We start from the raw sequence: 23,297 nt of genomic DNA, 5'->3' as shown, positions 1-23,297 counted from the left end.
AGAAAGATAACCTGTGTTGTTTTCTCTAGAAAGATAACTTGGGCTATCTGATCTCTAGAAAGATAACTTGGGCTATCTGATCTCTAGAAAGATAACTTGGGCTATCTGATCTCTAGAAAGATAACTTGGGCTATCTGATCTCTAGAAAGATAACTTGGGCTATCTGATCTCTAGAAAGATAACCTGTGTTGTTTTCTCTAGAATGATAACCTGGGCTATCTGATCTCTAGAAAGATAACTTGGGCTATCTGATCTCTAGAAAGATAACCTAGGCTATCTGATCTTTAGAAAGATAACTTGGGCTATCTGATCTTTAGAAAGATAACTTGGGCTATCTGATCTCTAGAAAGATAACCTGTGTTGTTTTCTCTAGAAAGATAACTTGGGCTATCTGATCTTTAGAAAGATAACTTGGGCTATCTGATCTCTAGAAAGATAACCTGTGTTGTTTTCTCTAGAAAGATAACTTGGGCTATCTGATCTCTAGAAAGATAACTTGGGCTATCTGATCTCTAGAAAGATAACCAGTGTTGTTTTCTCTAGAATGATAATCTGGGTTGTCTGATCTCTAGAATGATAACCTGTGCTATCTGATCTCTAGAAAGATAACCTGGGCTATCTGATTTAATGACCCATAATGATGTTTCTCCTTAGGCCAAGCTGAGCAGGTTGTGTGAACAGGACAAGGTTGTGAGGATACGTGAGGACAAGCTCCAGCAGCTACACAGAGAGAAGGTAAAGGATCTGTCTACAGTGCACCATGTTGTTGTCTGTCTGGCACTATCTATTCACCACGTACTGCATTCAACAAGTGGGCCCAATATGTAGCTGTCATAAAGCTTTGGCTACTTGGTGATTTTTGTCAACATGTCATGACACCTATCATAAGTGTTGGAAAATGACATGGACAATTACACTGCCTTTTGACACTTGTCATCCAGAGATACAAGATGTCATGTTTATAATGACACTGTGTTCCAGTGCTGAAGTGAACTTTTCCAATATGTAACCCGTCTACAGCACACCCTGGAGACAGCCCTGCTGTCGGCCAGTCAGGAGATAGAGATGAGTGCTGATAACCCAGCAGCCGTACACAGTGTTATCCAGCAGAGAGACGTGCTGCAAAGTGGCCTGCTCAGCACCTGTAGAGAACTGTCACGAGTCAACACTGTGAGTTAATACATATATCCACTCTACACACAGATACAAACACACTGAAATCTTACCAGAGAGGAGAGCTAGTGAACTCTCTTTCCCACCCCAGGAGTTGGAGCGGTCATGGAGGGAGTATGAAAAGCTGGAGGGAGACGTCTCATTGGCCAAGGACAACCTGCTGGAGCAGCTAGAGGCCCTGGGGAGCCCTCAGGTAAACCACAACAACCCCCACCTTACTCTGTGGGAGTATGTAGTTGATGAAGAATAGGGGTCCCAGCACCGAGCCCTGGGGAACACCCTGTGTGACTTTGTAGCCATCGAGAAATATGAAGGGTTTCCTGTTAGTGAGGTAATTTTACTCCCATCCATCCATTCCTGTAGTTCTTACTACCTCGCAATTTTACTCCCATCCACCCACCCATCCACTCATCCACCCACCCATCCACCCACCCACCCATCCATCCATCCATCCATCCACCCATCCCTCCGTCCATCCATCCACCCATCCCTCCGTCCATCCACCCATCCATCCATCCATCCACCCATCCACGGATGGAGGGATGGGTAGATGGGTGGATGGATGGAGGGATGGGTAGATGGAGGGATGGATGGAGGGATGGATGGAGGGAGGGAGGGATGGGTAGATGGATGGATGGAGGGAGGGAGGGATGGGTAGATGGAGGGATGGGTGGAGGGATGGGTAGATGGGTGGATGGATGGAGGGATGGGTGGGTGGATGGATGGATGGAGGGAGGGATGGGTAGATGGAGGGATGGGTAGATGGAGGGATGGGTGGATGGATGGAGGGATGGGTGGGCGAGTGGGTGGATGGATGGCTGGATGGATAGATGGGGGTAAAATTGCGAGGGAGTAAGAACTACAGGAATGGAACTACAGGAATGAAACTACAGGAATTTATCTCGTTCTCTTTTATCTGTCTCTCTCTCAATTTTCTCAATTCAATTCAAGGGGCTTTATTGACATGGGAAACATATCTTAACATTGCCAAAGCAAGTGAGGTAGATAATATACAAAAGTGAAATAAACAATAAAAGTGAGCAGTAAACATTACACGTACAGAAGTTTCTTTCTCTCTCTCCCTCTCTTTTATTTATCTCTTTCTCTCTTTAATATCTCTCTCTTGTTCTCTCTTATAACATTCTCTGTTCATTTAGACAGAAAAAAAGCTTTCTTCTTCCCACCATTCTTGATTAATGTATTCCTCAGTCAGAGCCCAGATTCATTATTGTAGCCTCAAAGAGATGGCTGCCTCCGCCTCTATGCCCTTCACACACACACACACACACTCGCACGCACACGCACACACACACACACACACACACACACACACACACACACACACACACACACACACACACACACACACACACACAAGCCTGTCATCAGCAGAGTGTGTCTTATTGTCTGCTTCTCTTTTCCCTCAGCCTCAGGCCTAATGGAAGGATTCTCTGAGATAGATAAGAGCACACTGCTCACCTTTCTCTCTCAATTCGATTCAAGGGGCTTTATTGGCACGGGAAAACACATGTTAGCATTGCCAAAACAAGTGAAATAGAAAATAAACAAAAGTGAAATACTGTAAACAATAAAAATGAACAGTAAACATTACACTCACAGAAGTTTCAAAAGAATAAAGACATTTCAAATGTCATATTATATATATATATACAGTGTTGTAACGATGTACAAATGGTTAAAGTACACAAGATAAAATAAATAAGCATAAATATGGGTTGTATTTACAATGGTGTTCGTTCTTCACTGGTTGCCCTTTTCTTATGGCAACAGGTCACAAATCTTGCTGCTGTGATGGCACACTGTGGAATTTCACCCAGTAGATATGGGAGTTTATCAAAATTGGTTTTGTTTTCTAATTCTTTGTGGGTCTGTGTAATCTGAGGGAAATATGTGTCTGATATGGTCATACATTGGGCAGGAGGTTAGGAAGTGCAGCTCAGTTTCCACCTCATTCTGTGGGCAGTGTGCACATAGCCTTGTGTTGCTGTCCTGGGGCTCTGTGGGGTGTGTTTGTGTTTGTGTTTGTGAACAGAGCCCCAGAACCTGCTTGCTTAGGCAACTCTTCTCCAGGTTTATCTCTCTGTAGGTGATGGCTTTATCATGGAAGGTTTGGGAATCGCTTCCTTTTAGGTGGTTGTAGAATGTAAAGGCTCTTTTCTGGATTTTGATTATTAGCGGGTATCGGCCTAATTCTGCTCTGCATGCATTATTTGGTGTTCTACGTTGTACACGGAGGATATTTTTGCAGAATTCTGCATGCAGTCACAATTTGGTGTTTCCCATTTTGTGAATTCTTGGTTGGTGAGCAGACCCCAGACCTCACAACCATAAAGGGCGATGGGCTCTATGACTGATTCAAGTATTTTTAGCCAGATCCTAATTGGTATGTTGAATTTTATGTTCCTTTTGATGGCATAGAATGCCCTTCTTGCCTTGTCTCTCAGATCGTTCACAGCTTTGTAGAAGTTACCTGTGGCGCTGATGTTTAGGCCAAGGTATGTATAGTTTTTTGTGTGCTCTAGGGCAACAGTGTCTAGATGGAATTTATATTTGAGGTCCTGGTGACTGGACCTTTTTTGGAAAACCATTATTTTGGTCTTACTGAGATTCACTGTCAGGGCCCAGGTCTGTTAGGGCCCAGGTCTGTCAAGGCCCAGGTCTGTTAGGGCCCAGGTCTGACAGAATCTGTGCAGAATATCTACATTACCAGTCAAAAGTTTGGACACACCGACTCATTCCAGGGTTTTTCTTTATTTTTGACTTTTTTCTACATTGCAGAATAATAGTGAAGACATCAAAACCAAGAAATAACTCATATGGAATCATGTAGTAACCAACAAAGTGTTAAACGGATCAAAATATATTTTATAGTTGAGATTCTTCATAGTTTTTTGGCATTCCATACTACTTTCCTTCCCTCTATAGCATTTCTTAATATTATTTAGTTCCTGTGGCTTTGATGCTTCATGACTCAGTGTTGCTCTGTTCAAGTATAATCTGATTTTGCTGTGATCTGATAGGGGTGTCAGTGGGCTGACTGTGAACGCTCTGTGAGACTCTGGGTTGAGGTCGGTGATAAAGTAGTCTACAGTACTACTGACAAGAGATGAGCTATAGGTGTCGCTACCATAGGAGTCCCCTCGAAGCCTACCATTGACTATGTACATACCCAGCGTGCGACAGAGCTGCAGGAGTTGTGACCCGTTTTTGTTAGTTATGTTGTGTTGGATGTGCCTAAAGGGGTATATGGGGGAGGGAATGCTGCAATCTCCTGGTAGGTGTTTGTCCCCCTGTGTGCTGAGGGTGGAAGGTTCTTGTCCAGTTCTGGCATTTAGGTCGCCACAGACTAGTACATGTCCCTGGGCCTGGAAATATTCCCCCCTCCTCTCTCTCTCTCTCTCTCTCTCTCTCTCTCTCTCTCACTCTCTCTCTCTCTCTGTCTCTCTCTCTCTCTCTCTCTCCCTCCCTCTTTCTCTCTTTTTCTTTCTGTCCAATTTACATTGTTAATTTACAAGCTGTGTGTGTGTGTTCAGACGGAGCCTCCCAGCCATCAGCATGTCCACATCCAGAAGGAGCTGTGGAGGATCCAGGACGTGATGGAGGCCCTCAACAAGAACAAGACCCAGAGACACACAGACACACAGGGACACTACGGCTCCACACCCATCTCCAACATACACAAGAGTGAGGTGAGGACCAGAGAAAATGCTAGCAAGCACGCACACGGATGGACAGACAGGCACGCATACACACTCACACACACACACACTCACACAAACACACACGCATACACACACACTCACACACTCACACACACACAAAAACACACACGCATACACACACACACAGTACACACACACACACACACACACACGTTGACTAGACTCGTTGGTTGTACAGTATGAGGATGGTTATATTGAACAGGTAGTGGAGGGTTGTGTAAATCCCCATGTAAGACGACCCCGTTGTGCTCTGCTGTGTGGCTGGATGTGTCCGAGTCACTGACCTTCGTCGTCCCTACTGTGTCTCGGTCTGGCTGGCTAGTAGTTACCCCACAGGCAGGACTGTGGGGCTCATGTGTCAACTACTCCTATATCCTGTTGAGTCTCTGCCTTGTACGTCTTTATTAGTTTGTTTACCAGTTTGTGATGTTGTTGAGCTCTTCCGCGTTAAACAGGTGTCGTCACCACGCAGGTCTCCAGGTTTATTAGAACAAAAGAGAAATGTCGCAAAGACGAAAACGTCAGCTGTAGGAGAGACATGTTGTGAAGATCCACATCGCTTTTTTATCTGTTCGACTAGGGGTGGATTTTTCTTTTGTCTAATTGTCTTTATTGTGATAATTGATAATTTATTTTATAAATGCTGATTGCCGTGATGTTATCACGTAGGCTAACTGTAAAAGCTGCACATTTCATTCTAAATGCCCTACTGCTTGCAAAATCCATTTATTCAACTCTTAAAAAAAATATAATATTTATTTGCAGGACAAAGATTGTCCTGACTTTCAAGAATGCCTGAATTGCATCGCCTTGCTTTTCTGATTGGCTGGATGAAAGTTTTATCATCCAATGATTACAGATATACAGGAGTGTAAGTGTCACCATGAAACGGACCCTGATAATTATTAGAATATGGCAAATATTTAGTCTTTATGTTATCTTTAGTCTTTATATTATCTTTAGTCTTTATATTATCTTTAGTCTTTATGTTATCTTTAGTCTTTATATTATCTTTAGTCTTTATGTTATCTTTAGTCTTTATATTATCTTTAGTCTTTATATTATCTTTAGTCTCTATATTATCTTTAGTCTCCATATTATCTTTAGTCTCTATATTATCTTTAGTCTTTATATTATCTTTAGTCTCCATATTATCTTTAGTCTCTATATTATCTTTAGTCTTTATATTATCTTTAGTCTTTATATTATCTTTAGTCTTTATATTATATTTAGTCTTTATATTATCTTTAGTCTCTATATTATCTTTAGTCTTTATATTATCTTTAGTCTTTATATTATCTTTAGTCTTTATATTATCTTTAGTCTCTATATTATCTTTAGTCTTTATATTATCTTTAGTCTTTATATTATCTTTAGTCTTTATATTATCTTTAGTCTCTATATTATCTTTAGTCTTTATATTATCTTTAGTCTTTATATTATCTTTAGTCTTTATATTATATTTAGTCTTTATATTATCTTTAGTCTCTATATTATCTTTAGTCTTTATATTATCTTTAGTCTCTATATTATCTTTAGTCTTTATATTATCTTTAGTCTTTATATTATCTTTAGTCTTTATATTATCTTTAGTCTCTATATTATCTTTAGTCTTTATATTATCTTTAGTCTCTATATTATCTTTAGTCTTTATATTATCTTTAGTCTTTATATTATCTTTAGTCTTTATATTATATTTAGTCTTTATATTATCTTTAGTCTTTATATTATCTTTAGTCTCTATATTATCTTTAGTCTTTATATTATCTTTAGTCTTTATATTATCTTTAGTCTTTATATTATCTTTAGTCTCTATATTATCTTTAGTCTTTATATTATCTTTAGTCTCTATATTATCTTTAGTCTTTATATTATCTTTAGTCTTTATATTATCTTTAGTCTTTATATTATCTTTAGTCTCTATATTATCTTTAGTCTTTATATTATCTTTAGTCTTTATATTATCTTTAGTCTTTATATTATCTTTAGTCTCTATATTATCTTTAGTCTTTGTATTATCTTTAGTCTTTGTATTATATTTAGTTTGTATTATCCATGCTGGTTTTTGCGGGCTACATACAGGCTATGGCCAGTTAATTCATGTGCAATTTATCTAAATGGATCAAGGAAACACATCAACCACGTAGTTTCTTCTCTCGACATTCCTGTGTTTTTGTGAAAAATCCATCTTTTTTTATAAGGTGTGACATCATAACGTTCCAGCTGTTTTTATCAACACGAGACGGTTCACTGGAAACGCACAGCAGCAGGAAATGTACTTTCTGGGCAAACTTTCTAAATGTCGACAAAAATATCGCTGGAAAAAGTTAATGATAAAAATGGCTAATGAGTACAACCTGTTATAAATAAAGTTGTAATTTTAAAGAAAGGTTCAGGTAGGCAGCTTAATTCTCCTCAAAAATGTTATTGCTGCCACATTTACTGAGACAAGCTCCTTTTCAAAGCAATGTTGTATAAATAAAGGTTAAATAACATCTCTAGGAGGAGGTGGAGGACCTCTCAGCTCCCCCAAGACCGCCCTTACCCCAGGCCTACGAGCCCAACAGCCCTGCTGTACCCCCCCTCCCCTCTCGTGTTGCCTCCAGCGGGCGACCGGCACCCCCACCGCCACCACACCGGAGTCCAGAGGACAGGGACAGGAAGGCCGGCCAGAGGAACGGAACACACAGCGTAAGCTGTCAACCTCTGACTAATGGCAGCATGACTCAACCCTGTGCTGTCATCCCTCATCGTTGCCTGATCCCTCTTGATTTATTTCACCATCATATTGGTGGACATATTTTGGGATTCTTTTCAGTGTTCCTCATCATATTGTTTTCCTTTACCCGCTTGATTTGTGAATCATTCACACTTCCCCTTTTTCAATATCATTTTGGTGAACTTTTTCATAATTTTTTGGAGTTTTCCCTGGATCCTTGCTGCTCATAAATGTGGATGTGTTTTTTGGTCATGTTTTATTTCATCGTGAGGACCGTCCGGCGTTTGCTGCTGCTGATCGTCAAACATCTGATATTACTTCAGCTTGCTTTGTGAATCATCCACATTTCTGTTTGTTTGTTTTGTTTCCGTTGATTTGGTTTCTGTCGTTTTGGCAGTTATTTAATTTGACTTGACTGGTTTTGTTTGTATTTTACGGTTGGTTAGTTTGTTGTCCTCTCATTTTCAGCTCATTTGAATACTGTTGTCCATTTCCTTTGCAGATCATGGCCATTTGATTTAAACTTATCAGCATGTCTTCACTGTGAATAATTTCTTTACCCATCTTTCCTCATGTCGGTGTGTGTACTGACCTCTCTTTCCTCCTGTAAGTTCCTGACCTCTTTCTCCTCTCTCCCTGTAGGGTCCTGACCTCTCTCTCTCTGCTCTCCCACTGTAGGGTCCTGACCTCTCTCTCTCTCTCCTCTCCCCCTTTAGGGTCCTGACCTCTCTCTCTCCTCTCTCCCTGTAGGGTCCTGACCTCTCTCTCCTCTCCTCTCTCCCTGTAGGGTCCTGACCTCTCTCTCTCTCCTCTTTCCCTGTAGGGTCCTGACCTCTCTCTCTCTCTCCTCTCCCCCTTTAGGGTCCTGACCTCTCTCTCTCCTCTCTCCCTGTAGGGTCCTGACCTCTCTCTCCTCTCCTCTCTCCCTGTAGGGTCCTGACCTCTCTCTCCTCTCTCCCTGTAGGGTCCTGACCTCTCTCTCCTCTCTCCCTGTAGGGTCCTGACTTCTCTCTCTCCTCTCTCCCTGTAGGGTCCTGACCTCTCTCTCTCTCTCCTCTCTCCCTGTAGGGTCCTGACTACAGGCTGTATAAGAGTGAACCAGAGTTGACCACCGTAGCAGAGGTGGATGAAACCAACGGAGAGGACAGATCAGAACAGTCTGACAGAGACCCAGCAAACACAAAAGGTACACACACACACACACACACACACACACACACACACACACACACACACACACACACACACACACTGACACCAGAGACCCTTCAAACACCAAGGATTAAGTACACACATAAAAAATAATGGATCAAGGGGCCTCCCGAGTGGTGCAGTGGTCTTAGGCACTAGAGTGGCGCTATCTGTGCCAGATCCTGGTTCAAGTCCAGGCTGCGACCGGGAGACCCATGGGGCGGTGCACAATTGGCCCAGCGTCGTCCAGGTAAGGGGAGGGTTTGGCCGCCAGTGATGTCCCATCGCGCACTAGCGTCTCCTGTGGCGGGCCTGGCGCAGTGCACGCTGACACAGTCACCAGGTTTCCGGTGTTTCCTCTGGAAACCTGCTTCCTGGTTAAGTGGGCATCATGTCAAGTGCGGCTTGGTTGTGTATCGGATGACACATGGCTCTCGACCTCTCCTGAGTCCGTAGGGGAGTTGCAGCGATGAGACTGTACTGACTGCAACTACCAATTGGGGAGAAAAAGAGTTACAAAAACAATATTCATTATGAATCACTGTTTGCGTCTCTCAGTTGGAAAAGCAGTCTAGAGCTCTACTGCTGTATATAATTGTTTTTATACCCATTTTCTGTGTAAAATACATGTAAACCAGAGCATAAATGTCTGAACCAGAGTGTTGTTGTTGCATGTACAACTTGTCTAAGTCCCCTCATGTACTGATTTCAGTGTTTGGCTGTGGATGGACTGCGTTGTTTGAGTGGAATGTTGCCATATTGGCAGTTAATTTGAAAAAAATTAATGGAATCATTCCTTTAACCTTTAACCTTTTCACACGTGAGTTCTAAATATCTCGTAACGCCCCCCCCCCCCCCCCCCCCCCCAGACGTGAGTTGTTTTATACACGTGATGTCTGAATGCACTCACCACACCAACATGTGATTCAACTGAATGTTTTGGACTCATCCGACTGAAGTATTTGAGGGTACATTGTACCTGGATTTAGCATGGGAACACGCCTACAACCTTTTGACCATGAACTTTTAGTAACTTCTTATCATTAAAAACTCTCCTGCTCAAAAGACTTCTATTGCAATGATTTAAATGGCCATCTGGACTATTTGCATTTACCCCCCATGTGTTATGCTGCTGCTATTCACTGTTTATTATCTATGCATAGTCACGTTACCCCTACCTACATGTACAAATGACCTCGACTAACCTGTACCCCCACACATATTTATTTATATTTATTTTGTAACTTTAGTTTAGTCTATTTTCTGGAAAACTGCGTTGTTGGTTAAGGGCTCGTAAGTAAGCATTTCACGGTAAGGTCTACCTACCTCTGTTGTATTCGGTGCATAGGACAAATAACATTTGATTTGATTTGGAATGTATTTGTGTGCTCCTATGTGATTGGTTTCTGTCGTTTGGGAGGTTTTGCCAGTTTACTTGACTGGTTTTGTTTGTATTATATGGTTGGTTGGTTTGTTGTCCTCTCATTGTGAATACTATTGTCCATTTCTTTTGCAGATCATGGACTTCTTGTCTTTTTGATTTAAACCTTACTTTTGTTATGCTCCTAAATGTATTTGTGCTCTCCTACATTCTTTCAATTCAGGAGCACGTGCTCCTTGTAAAAAAAAATGTCATCGGAGAGCCTTGACAGTCAGTCACATAAATCTATTCAAGCTGTGTGTCAAAAATGTAACGACTGGGTGACTTGGTTACGGAATGTTAATGATTAATTACTGACGCTCTGCTTGCTCGCTGTTCTCCCTCCAGGAATGTCCTACCCCGTTGGCATCGTTCCCCCCAGAACCAAATCTCCCAACATGCCAAATTCCTCCAGCATCAACTCCTACGTCACCCTGAGGAGGGGAGGGAGGCCAGACCCGCGCATGGTGAGGCTATGACATTTGCAGAAATCAATATAGTTTATGAAGTGGACATTAGATCAGTATTTTTTATTTAAAAAAATGTTTTTGTTGTTTATTTTACCTTTATTTAACTAGGCAAGTCAGTTAAGAACAAATTCTTATTTACTGGGGAACAGTGGGTTAACTGCCTTGTTCAGGTGCAGAACGGGGATTCAATCTAGCAACCTTTCGGGTTACTGGCCCAACGCTATAACCACTAGGCTACCTGCCGCCCCAGTTTATCCAAAGGCTAAGTGGAATTGGTTAACGGGTGATTGTAGAGAACCGCAATGGAAACTACTACACTCCTGAGAGAGGTAATGACTTCATAATACAGAATAGCAGGCTGGTTAACAGCCAATACAGTAGGTGGCGGCAATACACACATTTTAAATATATATATATATATATATATATATATATATATATATATATTTGCAAATTTAACCTTTTTTATTTAACGGCAAGTCGGTTAAGGACAAATTCTAATTTACAATGACGGCCAAACCGGGAGAAGAAGAGGCGCAAGAGAAAATAATCACTATATGATGCTGTGTCTCTGCTGTCGCATGTCTCTGTTAGCCGTGTCTATGTGTTTGACCTAAACGACCTCTCCTCCTGCGTCAGGGAGTGTCTATGTGTTTGACCTAAACGACCTCTCCTCCTGCGTCAGGGAGTGTCTATGTGTTTGACCTAAACGGCCTCTCCTCCTGCGTCAGGGAGTGTCTATGTGTTTGACCTAAACGACCTCTCCTCCTGCGTCAGGGAGAGGACATGTGTTTGACCTAAACGACCTCTCCTCCTGCGTCAGGGAGAGGACATGTGTTTGACCTAAACGACCTCTCCTCCTGCGTCAGGGAGAGGACATGTGTTTGACCTAAACGACCTCTCCTCCTGCGTCAGGAAGAGGACACGTATTACGGTTGCTGCCCTCTCAGCACCATGAGCCTGTCACCCTTTGATGTGACACTGTTAGTATACTATCTATGGTGGTGAAATGTCTCCTAGTAGTATACTATCTATGTGACACTGTTGTTGTCGTCTTTTGGTGATAGTGGTGTTGGCTACCATGAACTGTGTAAACAGTCTCTTATTTCATGCTTTCTGTTTAGGTTGACCACATTTTATAAAAAGCTAAATGTGTGACAACAGTCGTTGTGGTCCAGTGCTGCAAGGAAAGACCTAGTTAAGCTGCAGCTGGCCCAGAACAGAACGGAACGTCTTGCTCTTCATAGTAATCAGAGGGCTGATATAAATACTATGCATTCCTCAGTCCCTCTTGGCTGAGAGTTGAGGAGAGACTGACTGCATCACTTCTTCTTTTTATAAGAAACAATGTGTTGGAAATCCCAAATTGTTTGCACAGTCAACTTACACACCAGCTCTGACACACACACTTATCCCACCAGACATGCCACCAGGGGTCTTTACATTGTCCCCAAATCCAGAAAAAAATCAAGAAAACGTACAGTATTATATAGAGCCATTATTCCATGGAACTCCCTTCCATCTCATATTGCTCAAATAAACAGCAAACCTGGTTTCAAAAAACAGATAAAGCAACACCTCACGGCACAACGCCTCTCCCCTTTGGACCTAGGTAGTTTGTGTGTATGTATTGATATGTCGGCTACGTGTGCCTTTTTAAAAATGTATGTAATTCAGTCCTTGAGCTGTTCTTGTCTATTGATGTTCTGTATTATGTCATGTTTCATTGGACTCCAGGAAGAGTAGCTGCTGCTTTTGCAACAACTGGTGGTGACATGTCTCCTAGTAGTATACTATCTATGGTGGTGACATGTCTCCTAGTAGTATACTATCTATGGTGGTGAAATGTCTCCTAGTAGTATACTATCTATGGTGGTGACATGTCTCCTAGTAGTATACTGTCTATGGTGGTGAAATGTCTCCTAGTAGTATACTATCTATGGTGGTGAAATGTCTCCTAGTAGTATACTATCTATGGTGGTGACATGTCTCCTAGTAGTATACTATCTATGGTGGTGACATGTCTCCTAGTAGTATACTATCTATGGTGGTGACATGTCTCCTAGTAGTATACTATCTATGGTGGTGACATGTCTCCTAGTAGTATACTATCTATGGTGGTGAAATGTCTCCTAGTAGTATACTGTCTATGGTGGTGAAATGTCTCCTAGTAGTATACTATCTATGGTGGTGACATGTCTCCTAGTAGTATACTATCTATGGTGGTGAAATGTCTCCTAGTAGTATACTATCTATGGTGGTGAAATGTCTCCTAGTAGTATACTATCTATGGTGGTGAAATGTCTCCTAGTAGTATACTGTCTATGGTGGTGAAATGTCTCCTAGTAGTATACTATCTATGGTGGTGACATGTCTCCTAGTAGTATACTATCTATGGTGGTGACATGTCTCCTAGTAGTATACTATCTATGGTGGTGACATGTCTCCTAGTAGTATACTGTCTATGGTGGTGACATGTCTCCTAGTAGTATACTATCTATGGTGGTGACATGTCTCCTAGTAGTATACTATCTATGGTGGTGAAATGTCTCCTAGTAGTATACTATCTATGGTGGTGACATGTCTCCTAGTAGTATACTGTCTATGGTGGTGAAATGTCTCCTAGTAGTATACTATCTATGGTGGTGAAATGTCTCCTAGTAGTATACTATCTATGGTGGTGACATGTCTCCTAGTAGTATACTATCTATGGTGGTGACATGTCTCCTAGTAGTATACTATCTATGGTGGTGACATGTCTCCTAGTAGTATACTATCTATGGTGGTGACATGTCTCCTAGTAGTATACTATCTATGGTGGTGAAATGTCTCCTAGTAGTATACTGTCTATGGTGGTGAAATGTCTCCTAGTAGTATACTATCTATGGTGGTGACATGTCTCCTAGTAGTATACTATCTATGGTGGTGAAATGTCTCCTAGTAGTATACTATCTATGGTGGTGAAATGTCTCCTAGTAGTATACTATCTATGGTGGTGAAATGTCTCCTAGTAGTATACTATCTATGGTGGTGACATGTCTCCTAGTAGTATACTATCTATGGTGGTGACATGTCTCCTAGTAGTATACTGTCTATGGTGGTGACATGTCTCCTAGTAGTATACTATCGATGGTGGTGACATGTCTCCTAGTAGTATACTATCTATGGTGGTGACATGTCTCCTAGTAGTATACTATCTATGGTGGTGACATGTCTCCTAGTAGTATACTATCTATGGTGGTGAAATGTCTCCTAGTAGTATACTGTCTATGGTGGTGACATGTCTCCTAGTAGTATACTGTCTATGATGGTGACATGTCTCCTAGTAGTATACTATCTATGGTGGTGACATGTCTCCTAGTAGTATACTATCTATGGTGGTGACATGTCTCCTAGTAGTATACTATCTATGGTGGTGACATGTCTCCTAGTAGTATACTATCTATGGTGGTGACATGTCTCCTAGTAGTATACTGTCTATGGTGGTGACATGTCTCCTAGTAGTATACTATCTATGGTGGTGACATGTCTCCTAGTAGTATACTATCTATGGTGGTGACATGTCTCCTAGTAGTATACTATCTATGGTGGTGAAATGTCTCCTAGTAGTATACTATCTATGGTGGTGAAATGTCTCCTAGTAGTATACTATCTATGGTGGTGACATGTCTCCTAGTAGTATACTATCTATGGTGGTGACATGTCTCCTAGTAGTATACTGTCTATGGTGGTGACATGTCTCCTAGTAGTATACTATCGATGGTGGTGACATGTCTCCTAGTAGTATACTATCTATGGTGGTGACATGTCTCCTAGTAGTATACTATCTATGGTGGTGACATGTCTCCTAGTAGTATACTATCTATGGTGGTGAAATGTCTCCTAGTAGTATACTGTCTATGGTGGTGACATGTCTCCTAGTAGTATACTATCGATGGTGGTGACATGTCTCCTAGTAGTATACTATCTATGGTGGTGACATGTCTCCTAGTAGTATACTATCTATGGTGGTGACATGTCTCCTAGTAGTATACTATCTATGGTGGTGAAATGTCTCCTAGTAGTATACTATTTATGGTGGTGACATGTCTCCTAGTAGTATACTATCTATGGTGGTGACATGTCTCCTAGTAGTATACTATCTATGGTGGTGACATGTCTCCTAGTAGTATACTATCTATGGTGGTGACTTGTCTCCTAGTAGTATACTATCTATGGTGGTGAAATGTCTCCTAGTAGTATACTATCTATGGTGGTGACATGTCTCCTAGTAGTATACTATCTATGGTGGTGAAATGTCTCCTAGTAGTATACTATCTATGGTGGTGAAATGTCTCCTAGTAGTATACTATCTATGGTGGTGAAATGTCTCCTAGTAGTATACTATCTATGGTGGTGAAATGTCTCCTAGTAGTATACTATCTATGGTGGTGACATGTCTCCTAGTAGTATACTATCTATGGTGGTGAAATGTCTCCTAGTAGTATACTATCTATGGTGGTGAAATGTCTCCTAGTAGTATACTGTCTATGGTGGTGAAATGTCTCCTAGTAGTATACTGTCTATGGTGGTGAAATGTCTCCTAGTAGTATACTATCTATGGTGGTGAAATGTCTCCTAGTAGTATACTATCTATGGTGGTGAAATGTCTCCTAGTAGTATACTATCTATGGTGGTGACATGTCTCCTAGTAGTATACTATCTATGGTGGTGAAATGTCTCCTAGTAGTATACTATCTATGGTGGTGACATGTCTCCTAGTAGTATACTATCTATGGTGGTGACATGTCTCCTAGTAGTATACTATCTATGGTGGTGACATGTCTCCTAGTAGTATACTATCTATGGTGGTGAAATGTCTCCTAGTAGTATACTATCTATGGTGGTGAAATGTCTCCTAGTAGTATACTGTCTATGGTGGTGAAATGTCTCCTAGTAGTATACTGTCTATGGTGGTGAAATGTCTCCTAGTAGTATACTGTCTATGGTGGTGAAATGTCTCCTAGTAGTATACTATCTATGGTGGTGACATGTCTCCTAGTAGTATACTATCTATGGTGGTGACATGTCTCCTAGTAGTATACTATCTATGGTGGTGACATGTCTCCTAGTAGTATACTATCTATGGTGGTGACATGTCTCCTAGTAGTATACTATCTATGGTGGTGACATGTCTCCTAGTAGTATACAATCTATGGTGGTGAAATGTCTCCTAGTAGTATACTATCTATGGTGGTGAAATGTCTCCTAGTAGTATACTGTCTATGGTGGTGAAATGTCTCCTAGTAGTATACTATCTATGGTGGTGAAATGTCTCCTAGTAGTATACTATCTATGGTGGTGACATGTCTCCTAGTAGTATACTATCTATGGTGGTGACATGTCTCCTAGTAGTATACTATCTATGGTGGTGAAATGTCTCCTAGTAGTATACTATCTATGGTGGTGAAATGTCTCCTAGTAGTATACTGTCTATGGTGGTGAAATGTCTCCTAGTAGTATACTGTCTATGGTGGTGACATGTCTCCTAGTAGTATACTGTCTATGGTGGTGACATGTCTCCTAGTAATATACTGTCTATGGTGGTGACATGTCTCCTAGTAGTATACTATCTATGGTGGTGACATGTCTCCTAGTAGTATACTGTCTATGGTGGTGACATGTCTCCTAGTAGTATACTATCTATGGTGGTGACATGTCTCCTAGTAGTATACTATCTATGGTGGTGACATGTCTCCTAGTAGTATACTATCTATGGTGGTGAAATGTCTCCTAGTAGTATACTATCTATGGTGGTGACATGTCTCCTAGTAGTATACTATCTATGGTGGTGACATGTCTCCTAGTAGTATACTATCTATGGTGGTGACATGTCTCCTAGTAGTATACAATCTATGGTGGTGAAATGTCTCCTAGTAGTATACTATCTATGGTGGTGAAATGTCTCCTAGTAGTATACTGTCTATGGTGGTGAAATGTCTCCTAGTAGTATACTATCTATGGTGGTGAAATGTCTCCTAGTAGTATACTATCTATGGTGGTGACATGTCTCCTAGTAGTATACTATCTATGGTGGTGACATGTCTCCTAGTAGTATACTATCTATGGTGGTGAAATGTCTCCTAGTAGTATACTATCTATGGTGGTGAAATGTCTCCTAGTAGTATACTGTCTATGGTGGTGAAATGTCTCCTAGTAGTATACTGTCTATGGTGGTGACATGTCTCCTAGTAGTATACTGTCTATGGTGGTGACATGTCTCCTAGTAATATACTGTCTATGGTGGTGACATGTCTCCTAGTAGTATACTATCTATGGTGGTGACATGTCTCCTAGTAGTATACTGTCTATGGTGGTGACATGTCTCCTAGTAGTATACTATCTATGGTGGTGACATGTCTCCTAGTAGTATACTATCTATGGTGGTGACATGTCTCCTAGTAGTATACTATCTATGGTGGTGAAATGTCTCCTAGTAGTATACTGTCTATGGTGGTGACATGTCTCCTAGTAGTATACTATCGATGGTGGTGACATGTCTCCTAGTAGTATACTATCTATGGTGGTGAAATGTCTCCTAGTAGTATACTATCTATGGTGGTGACATGTCTCCTAGTAGTATACTATCTATGGTGGTGACATGTCTCCTAGTAGTATACTATCTATGGTGGTGACATGTCTCCTAGTAGTATACTATCTATGGTGGTGACATGTCTCCTAGTAGTATACTATCTATGGTGGTGACATGTCTCCTAGTAGTATACTATCTATGGTGGTGACATGTCTCCTAGTAGTATACTATCTATGGTGGTGAAATGTCTCCTAGTAGTATACTATCTATGGTGGTGAAATGTCTCCTAGTAGTATACTATCTATGGTGGTGACATGTCTCCTAGTAGTATACTATCTATGGTGGTGACATGTCTCCTAGTAGTATACTGTCTATGGTGGTGACATGTCTCCTAGTAGTATACTATCTATGGTGGTGAAATGTCTCCTAGTAGTATACTATCTATGGTGGTGACATGTCTCCTAGTAGTATACTATCTATGGTGGTGACATGTCTCCTAGTAGTATACTATCTATGGTGGTGACATGTCTCCTAGTAGTATACTATCTATGGTGGTGACATGTCTCCTAGTAGTATACTATCTATGGTGGTGACATGTCTCCTAGTAGTATACTATCTATGGTGGTGAAATGTCTCCTAGTAGTATACTATCTATGGTGGTGAAATGTCTCCTAGTAGTATACTGTCTATGGTGGTGAAATGTCTCCTAGTAGTATACTGTCTATGGTGGTGAAATGTCTCCTAGTAGTATACTGTCTATGGTGGTGAAATGTCTCCTAGTAGTATACTATCTATGGTGGTGACATGTCTCCTAGTAGTATACTATCTATGGTGGTGACATGTCTCCTAGTAGTATACTATCTATGGTGGTGACATGTCTCCTAGTAGTATACTATCTATGGTGGTGACATGTCTCCTAGTAGTATACTATCTATGGTGGTGACATGTCTCCTAGTAGTATACAATCTATGGTGGTGAAATGTCTCCTAGTAGTATACTATCTATGGTGGTGAAATGTCTCCTAGTAGTATACTGTCTATGGTGGTGAAATGTCTCCTAGTAGTATACTATCTATGGTGGTGAAATGTCTCCTAGTAGTATACTATCTATGGTGGTGACATGTCTCCTAGTAGTATACTATCTATGGTGGTGACATGTCTCCTAGTAGTATACTATCTATGGTGGTGAAATGTCTCCTAGTAGTATACTATCTATGGTGGTGAAATGTCTCCTAGTAGTATACTGTCTATGGTGGTGAAATGTCTCCTAGTAGTATACTGTCTATGGTGGTGACATGTCTCCTAGTAGTATACTGTCTATGGTGGTGACATGTCTCCTAGTAATATACTGTCTATGGTGGTGACATGTCTCCTAGTAGTATACTATCTATGGTGGTGACATGTCTCCTAGTAGTATACTGTCTATGGTGGTGACATGTCTCCTAGTAGTATACTATCTATGGTGGTGACATGTCTCCTAGTAGTATACTATCTATGGTGGTGACATGTCTCCTAGTAGTATACTATCTATGGTGGTGAAATGTCTCCTAGTAGTATACTATCTATGGTGGTGACATGTCTCCTAGTAGTATACTATCTATGGTGGTGACATGTCTCCTAGTAGTATACTATCTATGGTGGTGACATGTCTCCTAGTAGTATACAATCTATGGTGGTGAAATGTCTCCTAGTAGTATACTATCTATGGTGGTGAAATGTCTCCTAGTAGTATACTGTCTATGGTGGTGAAATGTCTCCTAGTAGTATACTATCTATGGTGGTGAAATGTCTCCTAGTAGTATACTATCTATGGTGGTGACATGTCTCCTAGTAGTATACTATCTATGGTGGTGACATGTCTCCTAGTAGTATACTATCTATGGTGGTGAAATGTCTCCTAGTAGTATACTATCTATGGTGGTGAAATGTCTCCTAGTAGTATACTGTCTATGGTGGTGAAATGTCTCCTAGTAGTATACTGTCTATGGTGGTGACATGTCTCCTAGTAGTATACTGTCTATGGTGGTGACATGTCTCCTAGTAATATACTGTCTATGGTGGTGACATGTCTCCTAGTAGTATACTATCTATGGTGGTGACATGTCTCCTAGTAGTATACTGTCTATGGTGGTGACATGTCTCCTAGTAGTATACTATCTATGGTGGTGACATGTCTCCTAGTAGTATACTATCTATGGTGGTGACATGTCTCCTAGTAGTATACTATCTATGGTGGTGAAATGTCTCCTAGTAGTATACTGTCTATGGTGGTGACATGTCTCCTAGTAGTATACTATCGATGGTGGTGACATGTCTCCTAGTAGTATACTATCTATGGTGGTGAAATGTCTCCTAGTAGTATACTATCTATGGTGGTGACATGTCTCCTAGTAGTATACTATCTATGGTGGTGACATGTCTCCTAGTAGTATACTATCTATGGTGGTGACATGTCTCCTAGTAGTATACTATCTATGGTGGTGACATGTCTCCTAGTAGTATACTATCTATGGTGGTGACATGTCTCCTAGTAGTATACTATCTATGGTGGTGACATGTCTCCTAGTAGTATACTATCTATGGTGGTGAAATGTCTCCTAGTAGTATACTATCTATGGTGGTGAAATGTCTCCTAGTAGTATACTATCTATGGTGGTGACATGTCTCCTAGTAGTATACTATCTATGGTGGTGACATGTCTCCTAGTAGTATACTGTCTATGGTGGTGACATGTCTCCTAGTAGTATACTATCTATGGTGGTGAAATGTCTCCTAGTAGTATACTATCTATGGTGGTGACATGTCTCCTAGTAGTATACTATCTATGGTGGTGACATGTCTCCTAGTAGTATACTATCTATGGTGGTGACATGTCTCCTAGTAGTATACTGTCTATGGTGGTGACATGTCTCCTAGTAGTATACTATCTATGGTGGTGACATGTCTCCTAGTAGTATACTGTCTATGGTGGTGAAATGTCTCCTAGTAGTATACTGTCTATGATGGTGACATGTCTCCTAGTAGTATACTATCTATGGTGGTGACATGTCTCCTAGTAGTATACTGTCTATGGTGGTGAAATGTCTCCTAGTAGTATACTGTCTATGATGGTGACATGTCTCCTAGTAGTATACTATCTATGGTGGTGACATGTCTCCTAGTAGTATACTATCTATGGTGGTGACATGTCTCCTAGTAGTATACTATCTATGGTGGTGACATGTCTCCTAGTAGTATACTATCTATGGTGGTGACATGTCTCCTAGTAGTATACTGTCTATGGTGGTGACATGTCTCCTTATAGTATACTATCTATGGTGGTGACATGTCTCCTAGTAGTATACTATCTATGGTGGTGACATGTCTCCTAGTAGTATACTATCTATGGTGGTGAAATGTCTCCTAGTAGTATACTATCTATGGTGGTGAAATGTCTCCTAGTAGTATACTATCTATGGTGGTGACATGTCTCCTAGTAGTATACTATCTATGGTGGTGACATGTCTCCTAGTAGTATACTGTCTATGGTGGTGACATGTCTCCTAGTAGTATACTATCGATGGTGGTGACATGTCTCCTAGTAGTATACTATCTATGGTGGTGACATGTCTCCTAGTAGTATACTATCTATGGTGGTGACATGTCTCCTAGTAGTATACTATCTATGGTGGTGAAATGTCTCCTAGTAGTATACTGTCTATGGTGGTGACATGTCTCCTAGTAGTATACTATCGATGGTGGTGACATGTCTCCTAGTAGTATACTATCTATGGTGGTGACATGTCTCCTAGTAGTATACTATCTATGGTGGTGACATGTCTCCTAGTAGTATACTATCTATGGTGGTGAAATGTCTCCTAGTAGTATACTATTTATGGTGGTGACATGTCTCCTAGTAGTATACTATCTATGGTGGTGACATGTCTCCTAGTAGTATACTATCTATGGTGGTGACATGTCTCCTAGTAGTATACTATCTATGGTGGTGAAATGTCTCCTAGTAGTATACTATCTATGGTGGTGAAATGTCTCCTAGTAGTATACTATCTATGGTGGTGAAATGTCTCCTAGTAGTATACTATCTATGGTGGTGACATGTCTCCTAGTAGTATACTATCTATGGTGGTGAAATGTCTCCTAGTAGTATACTATCTATGGTGGTGAAATGTCTCCTAGTAGTATACTGTCTATGGTGGTGAAATGTCTCCTAGTAGTATACTGTCTATGGTGGTGAAATGTCTCCTAGTAGTATACTATCTATGGTGGTGAAATGTCTCCTAGTAGTATACTATCTATGGTGGTGAAATGTCTCCTAGTAGTATACTATCTATGGTGGTGACATGTCTCCTAGTAGTATACTATCTATGGTGGTGAAATGTCTCCTAGTAGTATACTATCTATGGTGGTGACATGTCTCCTAGTAGTATACTATCTATGGTGGTGACATGTCTCCTAGTAGTATACTATCTATGGTGGTGACATGTCTCCTAGTAGTATACTATCTATGGTGGTGAAATGTCTCCTAGTAGTATACTATCTATGGTGGTGAAATGTCTCCTAGTAGTATACTGTCTATGGTGGTGAAATGTCTCCTAGTAGTATACTGTCTATGGTGGTGAAATGTCTCCTAGTAGTATACTGTCTATGGTGGTGAAATGTCTCCTAGTAGTATACTATCTATGGTGGTGACATGTCTCCTAGTAGTATACTATCTATGGTGGTGACATGTCTCCTAGTAGTATACTATCTATGGTGGTGACATGTCTCCTAGTAGTATACTATCTATGGTGGTGACATGTCTCCTAGTAGTATACTATCTATGGTGGTGACATGTCTCCTAGTAGTATACAATCTATGGTGGTGAAATGTCTCCTAGTAGTATACTATCTATGGTGGTGAAATGTCTCCTAGTAGTATACTGTCTATGGTGGTGAAATGTCTCCTAGTAGTATACTATCTATGGTGGTGAAATGTCTCCTAGTAGTATACTATCTATGGTGGTGACATGTCTCCTAGTAGTATACTATCTATGGTGGTGACATGTCTCCTAGTAGTATACTATCTATGGTGGTGAAATGTCTCCTAGTAGTATACTATCTATGGTGGTGAAATGTCTCCTAGTAGTATACTGTCTATGGTGGTGAAATGTCTCCTAGTAGTATACTGTCTATGGTGGTGACATGTCTCCTAGTAGTATACTGTCTATGGTGGTGACATGTCTCCTAGTAATATACTGTCTATGGTGGTGACATGTCTCCTAGTAGTATACTATCTATGGTGGTGACATGTCTCCTAGTAGTATACTATCTATGGTGGTGACATGTCTCCTAGTAGTATACTATCTATGGTGGTGAAATGTCTCCTAGTAGTATACTGTCTATGGTGGTGACATGTCTCCTAGTAGTATACTATCGATGGTGGTGACATGTCTCCTAGTAGTATACTATCTATGGTGGTGAAATGTCTCCTAGTAGTATACTATCTATGGTGGTGACATGTCTCCTAGTAGTATACTATCTATGGTGGTGACATGTCTCCTAGTAGTATACTATCTATGGTGGTGACATGTCTCCTAGTAGTATACTATCTATGGTGGTGACATGTCTCCTAGTAGTATACTATCTATGGTGGTGACATGTCTCCTAGTAGTATACTATCTATGGTGGTGACATGTCTCCTAGTAGTATACTATCTATGGTGGTGACATGTCTCCTAGTAGTATACTGTCTATGGTGGTGACATGTCTCCTAGTAGTATACTATCTATGGTGGTGAAATGTCTCCTAGTAGTATACTATCTATGGTGGTGACATGTCTCCTAGTAGTATACTATCTATGGTGGTGACATGTCTCCTAGTAGTATACTATCTATGGTGGTGACATGTCTCCTAGTAGTATACTGTCTATGGTGGTGACATGTCTCCTAGTAGTATACTATCTATGGTGGTGACATGTCTCCTAGTAGTATACTGTCTATGGTGGTGAAATGTCTCCTAGTAGTATACTGTCTAT

At 40.8% G+C, this 23,297-nt stretch overlaps 1 protein-coding gene across 9 annotated transcripts in view; it reads left to right on the top strand.

Annotated features, from left to right (window-relative positions):
* The window catches only part of LOC110500541 (pleckstrin homology domain-containing family A member 5), a 250,977-nt gene that overhangs the window by 206,120 nt on the left and 21,560 nt on the right, over positions 1-23,297 (top strand). For 8 of the 9 annotated variants that reach the window (XM_036960116.2, XM_090213271.1, XM_090213269.1 and 5 more), the window contains 6 exons: positions 655-735; positions 1,021-1,170; positions 1,265-1,366; positions 4,728-4,883; positions 8,704-8,821; positions 10,595-10,713. In XM_036960116.2, coding sequence (XP_036816011.2) covers positions 655-735; positions 1,021-1,170; positions 1,265-1,366; positions 4,728-4,883; positions 8,704-8,821; positions 10,595-10,713 — 726 coding nt within the window. Of the gene's footprint in view, positions 1-654; positions 736-1,020; positions 1,171-1,264; positions 1,367-4,727; positions 4,884-7,418; positions 7,608-8,703; positions 8,822-10,594; positions 10,714-23,297 lie in introns of all 9 variants that reach the window. The other variant, XM_090213280.1, reaches the window with a different exon arrangement.

This window comes from Oncorhynchus mykiss, chromosome 2 (genome assembly GCF_057628025.1).
Source record: "Oncorhynchus mykiss isolate SJ-2025 chromosome 2, ASM5762802v1, whole genome shotgun sequence".
In the NCBI taxonomy this organism is placed as follows: Eukaryota; Metazoa; Chordata; class Actinopteri; order Salmoniformes; family Salmonidae; genus Oncorhynchus; species Oncorhynchus mykiss.
This window is presented reverse-complemented; position numbering and strand designations above follow the sequence as displayed.